At 47.7% G+C, this 13,477-nt stretch overlaps 1 protein-coding gene across 15 annotated transcripts in view; it reads right to left on the bottom strand.

Annotated features, from left to right (window-relative positions):
• Positions 1-13,477, bottom strand: part of Ppp2r5c (protein phosphatase 2 regulatory subunit B'gamma) — a 138,662-nt gene that overhangs the window by 27,841 nt on the left and 97,344 nt on the right. For all 15 annotated transcript variants that reach the window (XR_013439307.1, XM_078050921.1, XM_078050915.1 and 12 more), the window contains 4 exons: positions 8,118-8,228; positions 6,909-7,001; positions 6,697-6,827; positions 806-865 (listed from right to left, as the gene is read on the bottom strand). Coding sequence is in view for 14 of the 15 variants with exons in the window: in XM_078050921.1 (XP_077907047.1) it covers positions 806-865; positions 6,697-6,827; positions 6,909-7,001; positions 8,118-8,228 (395 nt within the window). In the remaining variant the exon portion in view is untranslated. The remainder of the gene's footprint in view (positions 1-805; positions 866-6,696; positions 6,828-6,908; positions 7,002-8,117; positions 8,229-13,477) is intronic.

Here is a 13,477-nt window from a genome sequence, read left to right as displayed (position 1 = left end):
TTTACTGCAGGCTCCTCAGAACCCCAAGCCGCTCCTGCACATCAAAGGCAGAGTGGAAAAGCACTCCCAAGCCATTTACCTTGGAACTCTGAGGAACTCTAGAACAGTGGATTTGGAGGCCTAATATAAAACCTATAGACTACGGATTTTAAAAGAATGACAGTAATGGAGAACTTTATCTGGATTAAGATAATGAAAAGTTGAAATGGCAATTACTTTACAGGTGTGTGTGTGTGTGTGTGTGTACATATATATATATATATATTTATGAAAAATCCATAAAATCAAAACAATTTGAGATATTGTGTACATTAATACACAATACCCCAAGTGTAAATCTTTTAATAAACATCTAATATAAACCTCAGGTAACTGAATTCAGGGGCACTTGACCAGTGAGCCTCACCCTCAGCCCTATTTTGTATTTTATTCAGTGAGTTGCTTAGCGCCTTGCTTTTGCTGTGGTTGGCTTTGCACTCACGATCTTCCTGCCTCAGCCTCCCGAGCCCCTGGGATTACAGGTGTGCACCATTGCACCCTGCTTCAGGTAATTACATTGCTCCTGCAGAAATGCAGTTCCAGTATTGACACTGAGGTGTATGAAATGGGACCTGGATACAACCAAAAGCCTAGATGGAGCCTCCATCTGGCGTGCTCTAACCCAAGAGCTCACCGGCTCCACGTCTCTTCTCTCAGAGTGGATAAGCTGTCTTGCTCAGGGAGGGAGACAGCTGAGCTCCATGAGCTGGGTCATTCTGGTATATACTCCACCCACTATCCTTTGCTGCCAGTCACAGAAACTTACCTCCCCAATATTTCCAGCAATTCTGCTATGCCATTGTGATGCTCTGTTTCATAAATAAATCTAGAAAAAACATTTTGCCAGTTAGAATCAGAATCTAAACAACAGCTGGAAAGACTAAAATCCTCTGAAAAAAACAAAGCTTTCAGAAGGAAGCCAGGGAACCAGGTGGCAAGAGGCTGGTGCATCTGTGAAAACTTTCTGGGGCAGCTGCTCCCTGCCCAAGTGGCCCTTCAAGAATCTGAAGAGCTTCACAAAGCCTGGGGATGTCAATGTCTTGAATGTAAAGGGCTCTTCTTGCTCAAATTTCTTCCCAATATTTTATTTTGAAAAATTAGAACTTCAGAGGGACTAACCTACATGTCAACCACCCAGATCTAACTGCTGATGAGGGGCTCTCTTTGCTTTGTCACACGAACACCCGTTTGTCCTTCTATCCACTCATTAATCCATCTTAATTTTTGTTGCATTTCAACACAGTGGATGTCTTGTTCACTTGTATGGCCTCTATTTCTCAGCACAGTCGCTGCAACAGGAACATGCTCTTTCCTGAACGGTTCTTGGACTACGTCGTCTACTTCCCTGCTGACATCCTGAACTTCTTCTGAGCCGTTTCAAGGGCAATTTTTCCAAAGTACCAATGTGAGTGAGTTTGCTGCAGCCCTGGGGTCCCTTCTTTGAGCAGCCTCTGCTTATCATGCTCCCTGCATGAGCCTCTGGCGGAGCTCCTAGACCACATGCCCCAGCCTCCCCAGCTTGTCTCCCTCCAGGCAGGGACAAGGACTTCTATCTACTTTGCTCCCAGTTCGAGGACCAATCTTGGAATCTGTTTAATGCCTAAACCTGCTAAATGAACTGGGGATACGAAGAGAGAACAGGAAAAGTTCTCACCCAAGGGACTCTCACAGGAGCAGAAGGCCCACTACTGCCCCCAACCTAGGCTCATCTGGCGATGGTTTACACCAATACATGCACAGGATCAGCTTGAAGTGAAGGTGTTGAAAAGGTCCTTTCCTAGCAGATGAAACCTTTCATTCAGAGATTGCTTTAAGCCAAACATAAGTTTGTGAAGATTAAAAAAAAAAAAAATGAAGTTTCACTGTCTTCATTTGAAACAAAGGGACTACTGACCTTAAGGTGAAGAACAGGCAAACACCTAGAGATATGAAATATGCCTGAACATGGGTCTTGATGTTTCTGTACTCCCAGATGGCCAGGATTATGAGGGACGGGGCCTGATCTGAGCTCCAAAGGAGGGTTTCTGACAGATTCACAAAGATGGGGTGTGGAGTGGGAAAGAACATAGGTCTGGGAGGCAGGGTGACAGGTAGGAAGGCAGCAAGGAAGGCTCCATGGCCACTCAGTGACGGAGATCTAACCCCAGAAGCAGCAGGACTGGGCAGCCAAACACAGAAACAGGAAGATGCACTTGGCTGTGGTCTGAAAATATGGCAGGAGGGTGCCCAGAGAATCTTGGCCTGTGCTCAGGAGTTGGTGCTGTGGTCACATCTGCCTCTCCCACCTCTTTCCAGCTTCTACCCTTAGAGCACGCAGCATTACCAAACCACAGTCCGTTTTCTGCATGCATCCATGTGGAAAAGCACGATTTCTAAAACTCAACCTGAAGGCTCCCCTTTACTTATTTTATTTGAAATACTTATAATGGTTTAAATGCACGAGGCTGAAGTTCTGTGGACAGTGCATCCATGCAGCTGAGAGGTGAGCCAGAGCAGGGGACCCCTTGGGTGCTGCTTCTGGTCATCTCCCCCACTGTATGCATTTACATGGGAATGGCCCTCACCCTGAGCCATCTGGCTTTCCTAAACCAGCACGACATTTTTTTTTTTTGGGGGGGAGGTGCTAGGGATTGAACCCAGGGATGCTCTACCATTGAGCTACATCCTTACATCCTCAGTCATTTTGAGACAGTGTCTTGCTAAATTGATGAGATTATAAGTGTACACTACCACACTCTGCTGATATTACCATATTCTTATTAAACAATCCTTAATTTCTAATTATCTTAATTCAATTTGAAGAGGATAATGAGAAAATGAAGCTAGTTCTCTTCCTTATTTTTCCAGAGGAGGGAGAATGGGAGAAGTCATAGAAATCCATTTAGAGCAAGCAAAGTGTTTCTCATTCTTTAGCAGAAAAGAATCCTAAGATCTAGGCTAGAACTTGCTTGTGGAGAGGTCTCCAAGATGGACAGCACCACTTCCTCTCCTCCTGTGCGATGTGTTCCTGCCTCAGAGGAAGAGGTGGCTGTTTCCCCTCTTGTCAATCTGGGCTGTCCTTGTGACCGCCTCCACAATACAAAGGGCAGATGTACTTCACACCAGTTCTGGAACAAGCCTTTAGGAAACCAGCAGCTTTTGCATCTTTTCTCCTAGCAGCAACTGTGGCAGCTCAAGCATGTCACCCAGAGAGGCCATGTGGACAGAGACGTGCAGCAGCTGCTGCCATGCGTGCCACTCCAGCAGAGCCACCAGACACAAGTGAGGAGCCACCTTGGACATTCCAGCCCTAGCAGATGCCATGTGGAGCAGAGCAGTCCTGCTGAGTCCAGTTTAGAGGACAGCACTGTGAGGAATGACAGATGGTGACTTAGGCTACTAGGCTGTGGGGTGGTGCAGCAAATGAGAAGAGCCCCCTACTCTGCCCTGCCCACCTAACCTTGGATCCACCACCTGCCACACAGAGCACCCAGAAGTATCCAAAGCAAACTGACTACAACGGGATGTCATGAGCATGAACTTTATATTAACATTTTCTTTTCTTTTTTCTTTTTGGGTACCAGAGATTGAATCCAGGGGTTCTTAACCACTGAGCTACATTCTAGCCCTTTTTATATTTTGAGACAGGGTCTCACTATAGTGCTTAGGGCCTAGCTAGGATTATGAGCATGCATCACTGCACCTGGCTCTAGTTGCAGAGGCTGGCTTTGACCTCATGATCCTCCTGCCTCAGCCTCCTGAGCTGATGGGATTACAGGTGTGTGCCACTGTGCTTGGTTGTATTAATATTTTCAAGAAGTTGAATGAAATAGGTTTGAAATACTTTTCTTACAAGAGGCAGTTGTATAGGTTGAGAATCCCTTACCTAAAACAGTTTTGGATGTCAAACTTTCTTCAGTTTTTATGACATTTACATATACATAAAATGAGCAATCTTGAGGACAGGACCCAAGTTGAAACCTGAAATTCACTTATATTTCATATACATCTTTTATACATAGCCTCAAAGTAAGCTCACACAATGGTTTTAGTATTCCTGTCATTTATTTTTTTAAATTAAAAAGAATTTTGTGACAATATCTCACTGTGCTGCCCTGAACTCCTGGGCTCAAGTGATCCTCCTGCTTCAGACTCCTGAGTAGCTGGGACTTAAGGAGTAGAGTACTACACTTGGCTATGCCATGCTTGCATTTTGACTGTGACCTATCATATTAGGTCATGTGTGAAATTTTCCCCCTGTGGCATCATGTCAATGCTCAAAAGGCTTTTTTTTTTTTTTTTTTTTTGTACCTGGGATTGAACCCAGGGACACTTTACTACTGAGCCACATCCCAGCCCTTTTTATGTTTTGAGTCTGGGTCTTCCTAATTTGCTTAGAGCCTCACTAAGTTGCTTTGAGTTGCTGAGGCTGGTCTTGAACTTGTGATCCTCCTGCCTCAGACTCTGGAGCTACTGGGATTATAAGCATGTGCCACTGCACCCGGTTCAAAAAGTTCTGGAGTTTGGAGTGTTTTGGATTTTAGATCAGGGATGCTCAACCTGTATGACACAGAACTTAGGTAAGCTGAATACATTTCTCAAAAGCTCACCTGAAACAACAATAAAGGACCAAGCCAATCACAGAATCTAAATAACATGTTCCCTTTTGACTGTATATTCCAAAATAATTACAGAAAAGATTAGAGGAAAAAACCCACAAAAATAGGATACTCTAGCACTGACCCTTTGATGAAAAAAGAACTAAGTTATGTGTAATAACTTTTCAATAAGCTAAGTATTTTGGCTATCCAGTTTCCCTTGGGTCTGAGATCTACTTGCTCACTGATCCTGTGGTGCTGGGGAATGCACTATGGCCTTGCACGTGCTGTGCAGGTGCTCCACCAGCAAGCAGCATGCCAGTCCCACCTTTTGCTCAGTGCAGGTGCTCAATGCATTTGTGGTTCTGCTATCTGAGCAAACCCACTAGCGTTGAGGAAACAGAACCACTGGAAGCAAAGCTTTAATTTTAGGATTAAAAGGATGGGATTTAAGTCACACCTGTTCGATGCTATTTAAATAGCGTGTATTTGTTCTGATAGATACCCACAGCAGGCAAGTAATGATCTTGTTAAAAAGGAAGTGCAGTACCAAGAAACATAAAACAGGAACATGACATTTAGGAGAATGACGTCATTCTCTGACTACAGAGAGTCAGGACTGGGCTCCATGATACAAATGGGACCTTTGAACTTGGAAGGAGTTCAAAGGAAAGCCACATACACAATGAGCACCAGTGCCAAAATGCCATCAGGGTGAAGACAAGGGCACAGAAGCGGCTCATGTCTCCAACCACTGGGTGCCCAAAGGTCAGAAGGGAGAGACGGGTGAAGGAGGGTTGCTGTTCCATGAGCCTGTCTCAGCCCCTGCCTCCTCTTCCCTTGCCCAGTCACTGTGATGCAGGGAGGACCTGCCAGGCCTGCATGTTACTGTGGCTGGCATCTTGGGCTCCTTCTTTGGGCAATAACCAGGGCCCGGCCCTGTGGCTAGACTACATGGAACTCCCCCACTTTCTTATCTCATGAAGGGACATTGTTACAGTGTTCCCATCATCACTAGGATTTGTCACTTCCTATAGTCAGATATCATAGAAAGGCAAGCTACTTGAGCAACTAAAATTACAGAATAAACTGCTTATTTGGTAAGCCTTCCAGGGACAGATGAGGAACCACAGGAACCATGTTCTCCATCAGGCATTCATTTTGTGCCACTGCAGTCACCTCACGAAGCTGGTGCTGGGCCTGGGGACACAACAGAGCACAGGATACGATAGGACCAAGACACTTTCAGGTGGGTTTCCAGGGAAGAGGATCCTTGGGAAGCCTGGAGAGCTCAGGGAACCAAGAGCTAGGTGAGCCGGGAGGGTGACAAAGGTGGCAAGGCCCTGGCACGGATAGCTGGACGCGAGCAGAAGACTAGGAGGCTGCACCCCACCATCCAGAGAAGGGTGGGCGTGTGGGGGATGCGGGCAGCAGCAGAAGGTTGTTAGCAGTTTGAGGGACATTAGAATCCATGAGGCCTGGCCAGAGACGTGAACAGGGCTGGGGAGGCGGGGCTGTGTGAGGACGTTATGGCGCACCCTGCAATATTCCTTCAGCGATGCGGGCTGTCTGCGATTGCTCCCCAGGGTCCTGCAGGCCCAGGCATGGGTGCAGCGTTGGAAAGCTGTCCTGCTCTGCCCACTGTGCCCAGCGTGCTTCCTCTCCTGTGTCTGTGTTCACAGATGTTGCCAGGTTAAGGCTAGTTACTTTCCTGCTCATTCCTCTTCCATACTGAGATCCAACAGGAAAAGAATGAGGTAGCACACGGGTAGAGGGAACAAGTGGGTTCAGACAGTTAATCTATCCACATTTTTGGACAACTGGACAATTCAGCAGAAATGGAGCAAAGGAGGGAAGCCACCTATACAGCAGGCCCTGGAGCATGCAGAGAGAGGGTCAGGGAATGGAGGGAAGGAAGGAGGAGCAGCCTGGCCCACTGACACTGTGTCACTGGGCCTGTAGCGCCACGCTACTGCAGCCTTCCTTTGCTGTACTCACCCAGGCCAGGGAGACGCTGGCGTCAAATGTGAAAACGAACACACCATGCACAAGGAGGAACGCCACCCATGCAGAGACTTACCTATAAAATATATTATTTATCTGTTTTCTGATGTACGCTCTCAGGCCTAAGAACTTTCCATAAATTCTGTGAAGGGTGGTTTTTAGAAAATCTCTCTCCCGAGGATCCTCGCTGTCAAAGAGCTCTAAAAGCTTCAAGAAAAAAAGACACTCAGTGACGTGTACACTCTGCAGATCAGGGCTCCTGAAATTTCAGTTAATCTGTGACCTTACCTGCAATACAAATTTCTGATCAATATATTTCTTCGCTATATTAGGCTGGAAATCTGGAGACTCTAAAAATCTTAAGAAAAACTCATAAACAAGCTAGGAGGAAAAAAACAACAGTGAATCAAACATCATGGAATTTCATCAAAAGATGAAAATATGCTTAGCTGAATCTTTAATGTCCTGAAAACATTAGATTTTTTACAAAAAGCCACATCTCTACAGAGTGACGACAGCTGGATAGTCAGGACTGGGCTCTGTTCTGTGCTGGGGTGCTGGGGAATGCGCCGTGGCCTTGCACATAATAACTAGGGATGGTTATTATTTTTTTTTTAGTGAGAACTGAGACTTCCCTTAAATGGCACTTCAGTAGAATGCTTTCCAGGGCCTATGTCACCCATGCTTAAGTAACTGCTCAGAGCCCACGGTGCACAGTTCAGGTCATGACCAAACTCCAGGTGGGATCTGCAACCTGTCACTTGTAAGTGTCCTGCAGTGCTGAGGCACAGAGCCAAGCTGACAGGAACTCTGGGTCTGCTAGGGAAGACAGGCACAAAGACGAGACCCTCAATGGCAGCTGCTATGATTCCCCTTGGTGAGTGTACAGGGCATCACTGAGTGGCCTGCCTGTCAGGAGCACATGTGGAAGCCAGGTGCTGAGAGGGGGAGGGCCTGGCTTCCAAGGAACCCTCCCCATGTGACCCACTGTCTGGTTCCTTCCTCGTTTTCCTAGCTCTTTCTCTTCTGCCTTAGGGGTGATGTGTCCTCCCTATCCTCACGCCTGACCCTGCTTTGCTCATGCTGGCCTTGGTGCCTCTTAACTCAACAATCTTGTGTTTCACATATACATCATAAAAAGGGGTCAGTCAGCTCAGGAGCCTGGGAACACAGTGGCACAGTTAAATCCAGGTACTGAAGGCTGGAAACATACCCGCCCAAGTCCTCTAGGCTTGAACTCAATGGTTAACCATAACAGGGCACTGCCACAGAAGACTTATCAGTGATTCCATGTCTTTACAGTCAGTATCAAGTGTGCACACACACTTCTCTGCTAAAACATTTTTCTTTTATCTGTAGTTTTGTAAGGTCTGTGCCACTAAAGACCCAAGGTGCACTGGCTAGCAGCTGAAGCCAGGCCTCTACTGAGCTGGGGGAACACACACACATGTGGCTGGCACCCTCCTATTCAGGCCTGCCATCCCCCCAGTCCAGCACCTGCAGATGAGGCCAGGCTGCTTCTAACGTTGGTTCGTCCTCCTCTGGGTCAAATTCTGCTCCCGTGGGATTGGAGGAAGGCGGCAATGTTCGAAACATGTTAACTGCAAACTAAAATCCACATAGTCTATGATTACAATCAGGAAGTTTAAAATATTTACCAAGAGCATTTAAAACACATTAGTAATCTTAATGATAGTTCCTTCTCATGGTAAAGTGACCTGTCGTTAGCCTCAAAATTCAGAAGTAGTGTGGGTCTCCAAAAGGAGCCTGGGTCAAAAGTGCAGCAGGAAATCGGCCACCTCAGGCAGGTGAACATCAAGCTGACCCCCAGAGACATCTTGCCTTTTAACTGTCACACTTTCAAAGACATGATGCCAACGAATGCTGAGAGGGGAGTGGTAACTTCTGAGGTCCTGTCCCATCAGTGGGTGGGAAAGCAAGGAGAATGTTCTAGTGTGGCAGAGTAGAGGCTGAAAACCAGCCAAGGCTGCACCGCACTGCCCTGTCACTGCTCCTGTCACGACGAGAAGCAGCAGTGTCACATACGATATCCCTAGTGACTGGCTGGTTAAACTCTGCAGTCCGTTTAGACTTGCACAACACACATTGACAGGTCAGTGATATAAGCGTCAAAGTTTAGTTTTTCTGTATTAACTTCCAGCCTATTTTTCTCTTGTACCAAGTCTAGATGTGACTTGTTACCTTGCCGATCTGTGAGCCCAATGAGGGCCTTTTATATCTCTGGACTCTGGAGCCTGGCTTACTGGTGAGCATCTTCAAATGTGCAAATCAAATATCTGACATAAAGATAAAATCCAGCTGCAGGACAGGGACAAGGAGATGCCAACAGGGAGCCCAGCAAGCAGGCTGATATGTCCCCTCTGGTCAAGGTCAGTGAGCGCTCGCTGCTGCCCATTTCTTCTTCTCTTTACAGTTATTGATATCCAACTTGTGAAGTCATCAGCTACCAAGGCCAGAGTACCAGTGCTCGTTGTGTGTCATCTGCGGGGTGTTGCTGTGAAGGGCAGCTGCAGTGGGTGCAGGTGGTACAGAAATGGAGGAGGAAAAAATGACCAGAAGCCCACAACTAATTAAAAAAAAAATCTTTTAGTGAAAATAAAGGAGTGATTTTCCTAAGATTGCAGTAGAAAGGGAAAAAATTTGGAATTTAACCCTGAGCAGCTCTGGCTGCTGCTGGGGTGTGTCTCCAGTGATGTTCCCCTCTGTGAACCAGGTGTGTGCCCAGGCCTGTGAGTCCTCCCAGACCTCCAGCAGTGAACCCAGAGACTGGTGAGCAGGACGCTCTTCGTCACCAGCCCGCAGGCCCTCAGCATAAGGCAGGGAGGGCTTTTCTTGCCCCCTGCTCCCAGAGCCCAGGGACAAGGCAAGCAGGGACAGGGAGCATAGACACTGAGGAGGCCACACGGTCTGTGGGGGCCACTGTCTCCTCCAGGGCTTGTAAAGGGGGTCGAAGAATGGCATCTGTCATCGCCAACCCCCCTCTCCAGCTCTGTGCCTCCTGGGGCTGTGGAAGTGCTGAGAGGAGAGCAAGAAACGAGTCTCCAGCCCTCCTAACCTGCGGCTGCCTGGGCTCCCCTCAAAGCAAACAGTAGGGGAGGGGTCAAGGGCTGCCTTCAGAACACTTGGCTCTTCAGTGAGTGGGTGCTGCAGGGCCAGCTAGGTGCCTACTTGGGAGCAAAGGCCTCTGGGGACCAGGATGGCACCTGGCCAGAGGCAGAAGCAGATGGCAGAGTGGTCTATGGGGCCGCCAAGGAGACCACCATGGGACAGATGGCTCATGCAGCAGGGAGGCTGGAGTGTGGAGGAAGGGGTAGTGCTGTCCTCCCAGAGGCTGAGCACCACCTGGAGACCCAGGTGCACCACACAGGGAGGAACCACCACATTGTGGAGGCCACAGAGGGCAAAGGCACAAATGGGGAACTGCCTTCCAGCTCGGCTCAGGGGGAGCAGAGGGGCAGCCTCTCCCACCCCCACTTCAAGTCCCTCAGGGAGCTGGCTGCCCGTGGGGATGGGGTTGGGTGAGATTGGGCAAGTCTGAAAAGATAGCTTTAAGCTCAAGGGGGCCCTGTAGCTAGAGATGACTGGAAAGCTAAGCCTTCTGCTCAAGATGTACCCAGGGCAGGAGGGTGTGATGTGACTGATCACAGTTAAAGAGGCACAGGTTCCCCAGTGTGACAGTTCACCTCATGCCAACCAGGCTAGGCTGGAATTCGGTTTATTCAAGAAGACACTGACCGGGTGTCCTGTGGAGGTGTTTGTAAATGTGGTTTGCATCTATGATCAGTGAACTTTGAGTAGAGATGACCCTTCATGGTGTGGGTGGCCCTCATCCAACCAGTCAAAGGCCTTTAAGATCAAAGCTATGGCTTCCTGAAGGGAGAAGAGATCCCCACCTCTTGCCAGCCCAGAGCTGCCTGCCTTCCACCCACTTGCCTCCTGCTGCTTGAAAACCCTCTCTCTCCCCAGCTCTTTCTCGGGTGAAATCCTGACTGAACGCCAGTTAGCTGGGGTTTCTTAGTGAACTGATTGTGCTGTAGTAACTGCAGTTTCAAGTTGAAGCCCCCTGCAGTGCTCACCCGAGGCCCACAGGCCATGTTCACTGACCATGTGCTGGATAGGTGCTTGCCTGGTGAACACAACACCTTGTTGTGACCCGTGGGCCCTCTTTCAGTATGGAATGTTGGCACCCCTCCTTCAGACACTGAAGCCCTTAACCCCTTGTGGCTGTAGCTGGAGATGGAGCATGCAGGCAGTAACTGAAAAGTGAGGTCCTTAAGGGTGGGTTCTGATCTTAGGGGAGATCAGACTTCCCCCACCCAGTTGCACTTGCTCAGAGGAAAGGCCTCGTGAGGATAAAGCCATCCCCTGCAAGCTGGAGCCCTGCCAGCACCTTGATCTTAGAGAGAAATGGATGCCCACAGGTCAGGCCAGCATCCTGTAATCTTCAGTTCTGGCAGCTCCGGCAGAATAACATGGCATCCTTGACAATGACCCTCCTAGAGCCACTCTATTGATTAGAAGTATTTCTCTTGTGTAAGAAAAAAAAAAAGTCTACTTGTAACTCCTAGCCACCTTTCTTTTTTTTTTTTTTTTTGGTATCGTGGATTGAACTCGGGGGCATTCAACCACTGAGCCCCATCCCCAGCCCTATTTTGTATTTTATTTTGAGACAGGATCTCACTGAGTTGCTTATTGCCTTGCTAAGTTGCTGAGGCTGGCTTGAACTCGCGATCTTCCTGCCTCAACCTCCAGAGTGGCTGGGAGGTGTGTGTCACTGCATCCGGCTTGAAAAGAATTTATAACAGGTGAGTCCACTAGAAGAATGGTGGCCTCTCTCTTCCAAGCACACACTGAACATTAGGTTCTGAGAGTTGGGCTGCTAGAAGATACATTCCTGGGAAAGGGGTAAGTCCCTTTAGCAGTAGCTTTTTTTTGAGAGGGGATATGGGGGATTGAACTCAGAGGCACTCGACCACTGAGCCACATCTCCAGCCCTAAACTTTGTATTTTATTTAAAGACAGGGTCTCACTGAGTTGCTTAGCGCCTTGTTTTTTGCTGAGGCTGGCTTTGAACTCGAGATCATTCTGCCTCAGCCTCCCAAGCTTCTGGGATTACCGGTGTGTGCCACTGTACCTGGCAATATTATCTTTTTTTTTTTTTTTTTTTGAGAAAGAGATAGGAGAGAGAGGGAGAGAGGGGGAGAGAGAGAGGGAGAGAGACGGAGGGAGAGAGAGGGAATTTATATATATATATATATATATATATTTAGTTTTCGGTGGACACATCTTTATTTTATTTTTATGTGGTGCTGAGGATTGAACCTAGTGCCCCGTGCCTATCAGGTAATCGCGATACCGCTTGAGCCACATCCCCAGCCCAACATTAGGTTTTTAAATAAAAAACCGTGGCAGAGCATGGTGGTACACACACTTGTGATCCCGGCAGCTTGGGAAGCTGAGGCAGGAGGATCAAAGCCAGCCTCAGCAACTTAGCGAGGACCTAAGCAACTCAGCAAGACCTGTCTCTAAAAAAACACAAAAAAGGGCTGAGGATGTTGTTCAGTGGCTAAGAACCCCTAGGTTCAATCTCGGGTACCAAAACCAACCAACTAACCAAACTACAACAAGAAAAAAATAAAAATCCCTAAATAACAACAAGAAAAACTCACAAAGCTGTCATTTGTTAGAAAACATTACAGCTGGATGGTCCACAACCAGCTGCAAAAACTGAAGCACAAAGCTGACAGCAGAACTCTCTTCTATCAAAGCAATAAGGAAGTGTACCAGATAGGAAGACCGCACCCCCCCCTCCCCAAACCAATACTCTCAATGCCTAGGAGATAACTTCCCAAGTCAGAGGGACTCAGTGGAGTGAGTAGAGTCTCTGATAAGAGCCTCAGGAAGACCCGAGGAAAGGGAGAAGCTGCCGTCCACAACAGCGGGGTTCACAAAGCAATTCGCAAGGGGAATGCAAAGTGGTGGTGGTTTTTTTTTTTTTTGGTGGGGATTGAGCAACATCCCATCCATTTTCACTTTTTATTCTGAGGCAGGGGCTTACTAAGCTGCTCATGCTGGCCTGGCACTTGCGATCCTCCTGCCTCACCCTCCAGAGTAGCTGGAATCATAGGTGCGCACCACAGTACCCTGGTTGAACGCAACCTTTAAACAAGTTTAGCTGAATTTTTTATGAACTCAAGGAACTTAAACGGCCCCTTTCCTCACCAGTCTAGTGATTTCTAGTTGGCTGTCATGGTGCCAGAACTTGGAAATGAAAGCCCAAGTCACACACTGCTCAGACTCAAGCGCTGGCACCTAGGAGGTCCTCAAGTACTTTCTGAGAGCAACTGGATCCTCTGGGACAAGCACACATCAGTCATCTTTGAACAGTGACACCCAGTAACACCTGAGAACTGTGAAATTGCCAGATCAGACAGCTCTCAACTGTATCGTGATGACAGTCAAATGTGGGTCCCTGACTGCATGCTCTCCTACTCAGGCGCATGTTTTCTCCTGCTACTTTTCTCAAATGTAACCAGACAACAGGGGGTTCTGGGGTGTCCTCTTCCTGCCCCACCCGTGACAGCACAGGTACTCAGCACATTCTCCAGGAGAACAAAAACAGTCCTGTTGCCACTTTCTCTATGGCCACAGCTGCTTTCAAAGAATGCAATCTTCCCTCTAAAATAGATGCCAGAATATACTATTTAAGGAAAGAAAGCTATATTTAAAACTTTTATTTTGAATAGCTTGCTATTTTCATCATCTACTCAAATATAGGTTGAATATACTTTATCTGAAATGCTGGGGATCAGAAGAGTTTTGGTTTTTTTTGGATT

The sequence above is a fragment of the Ictidomys tridecemlineatus genome, chromosome 5, assembly GCF_052094955.1.
Source record: "Ictidomys tridecemlineatus isolate mIctTri1 chromosome 5, mIctTri1.hap1, whole genome shotgun sequence".
Taxonomy (NCBI): Eukaryota; Metazoa; Chordata; class Mammalia; order Rodentia; family Sciuridae; genus Ictidomys; species Ictidomys tridecemlineatus.
The sequence above is the reverse complement of the archived record's forward strand: the minus strand, read 5'-3'. Positions and strand labels throughout refer to the sequence as shown.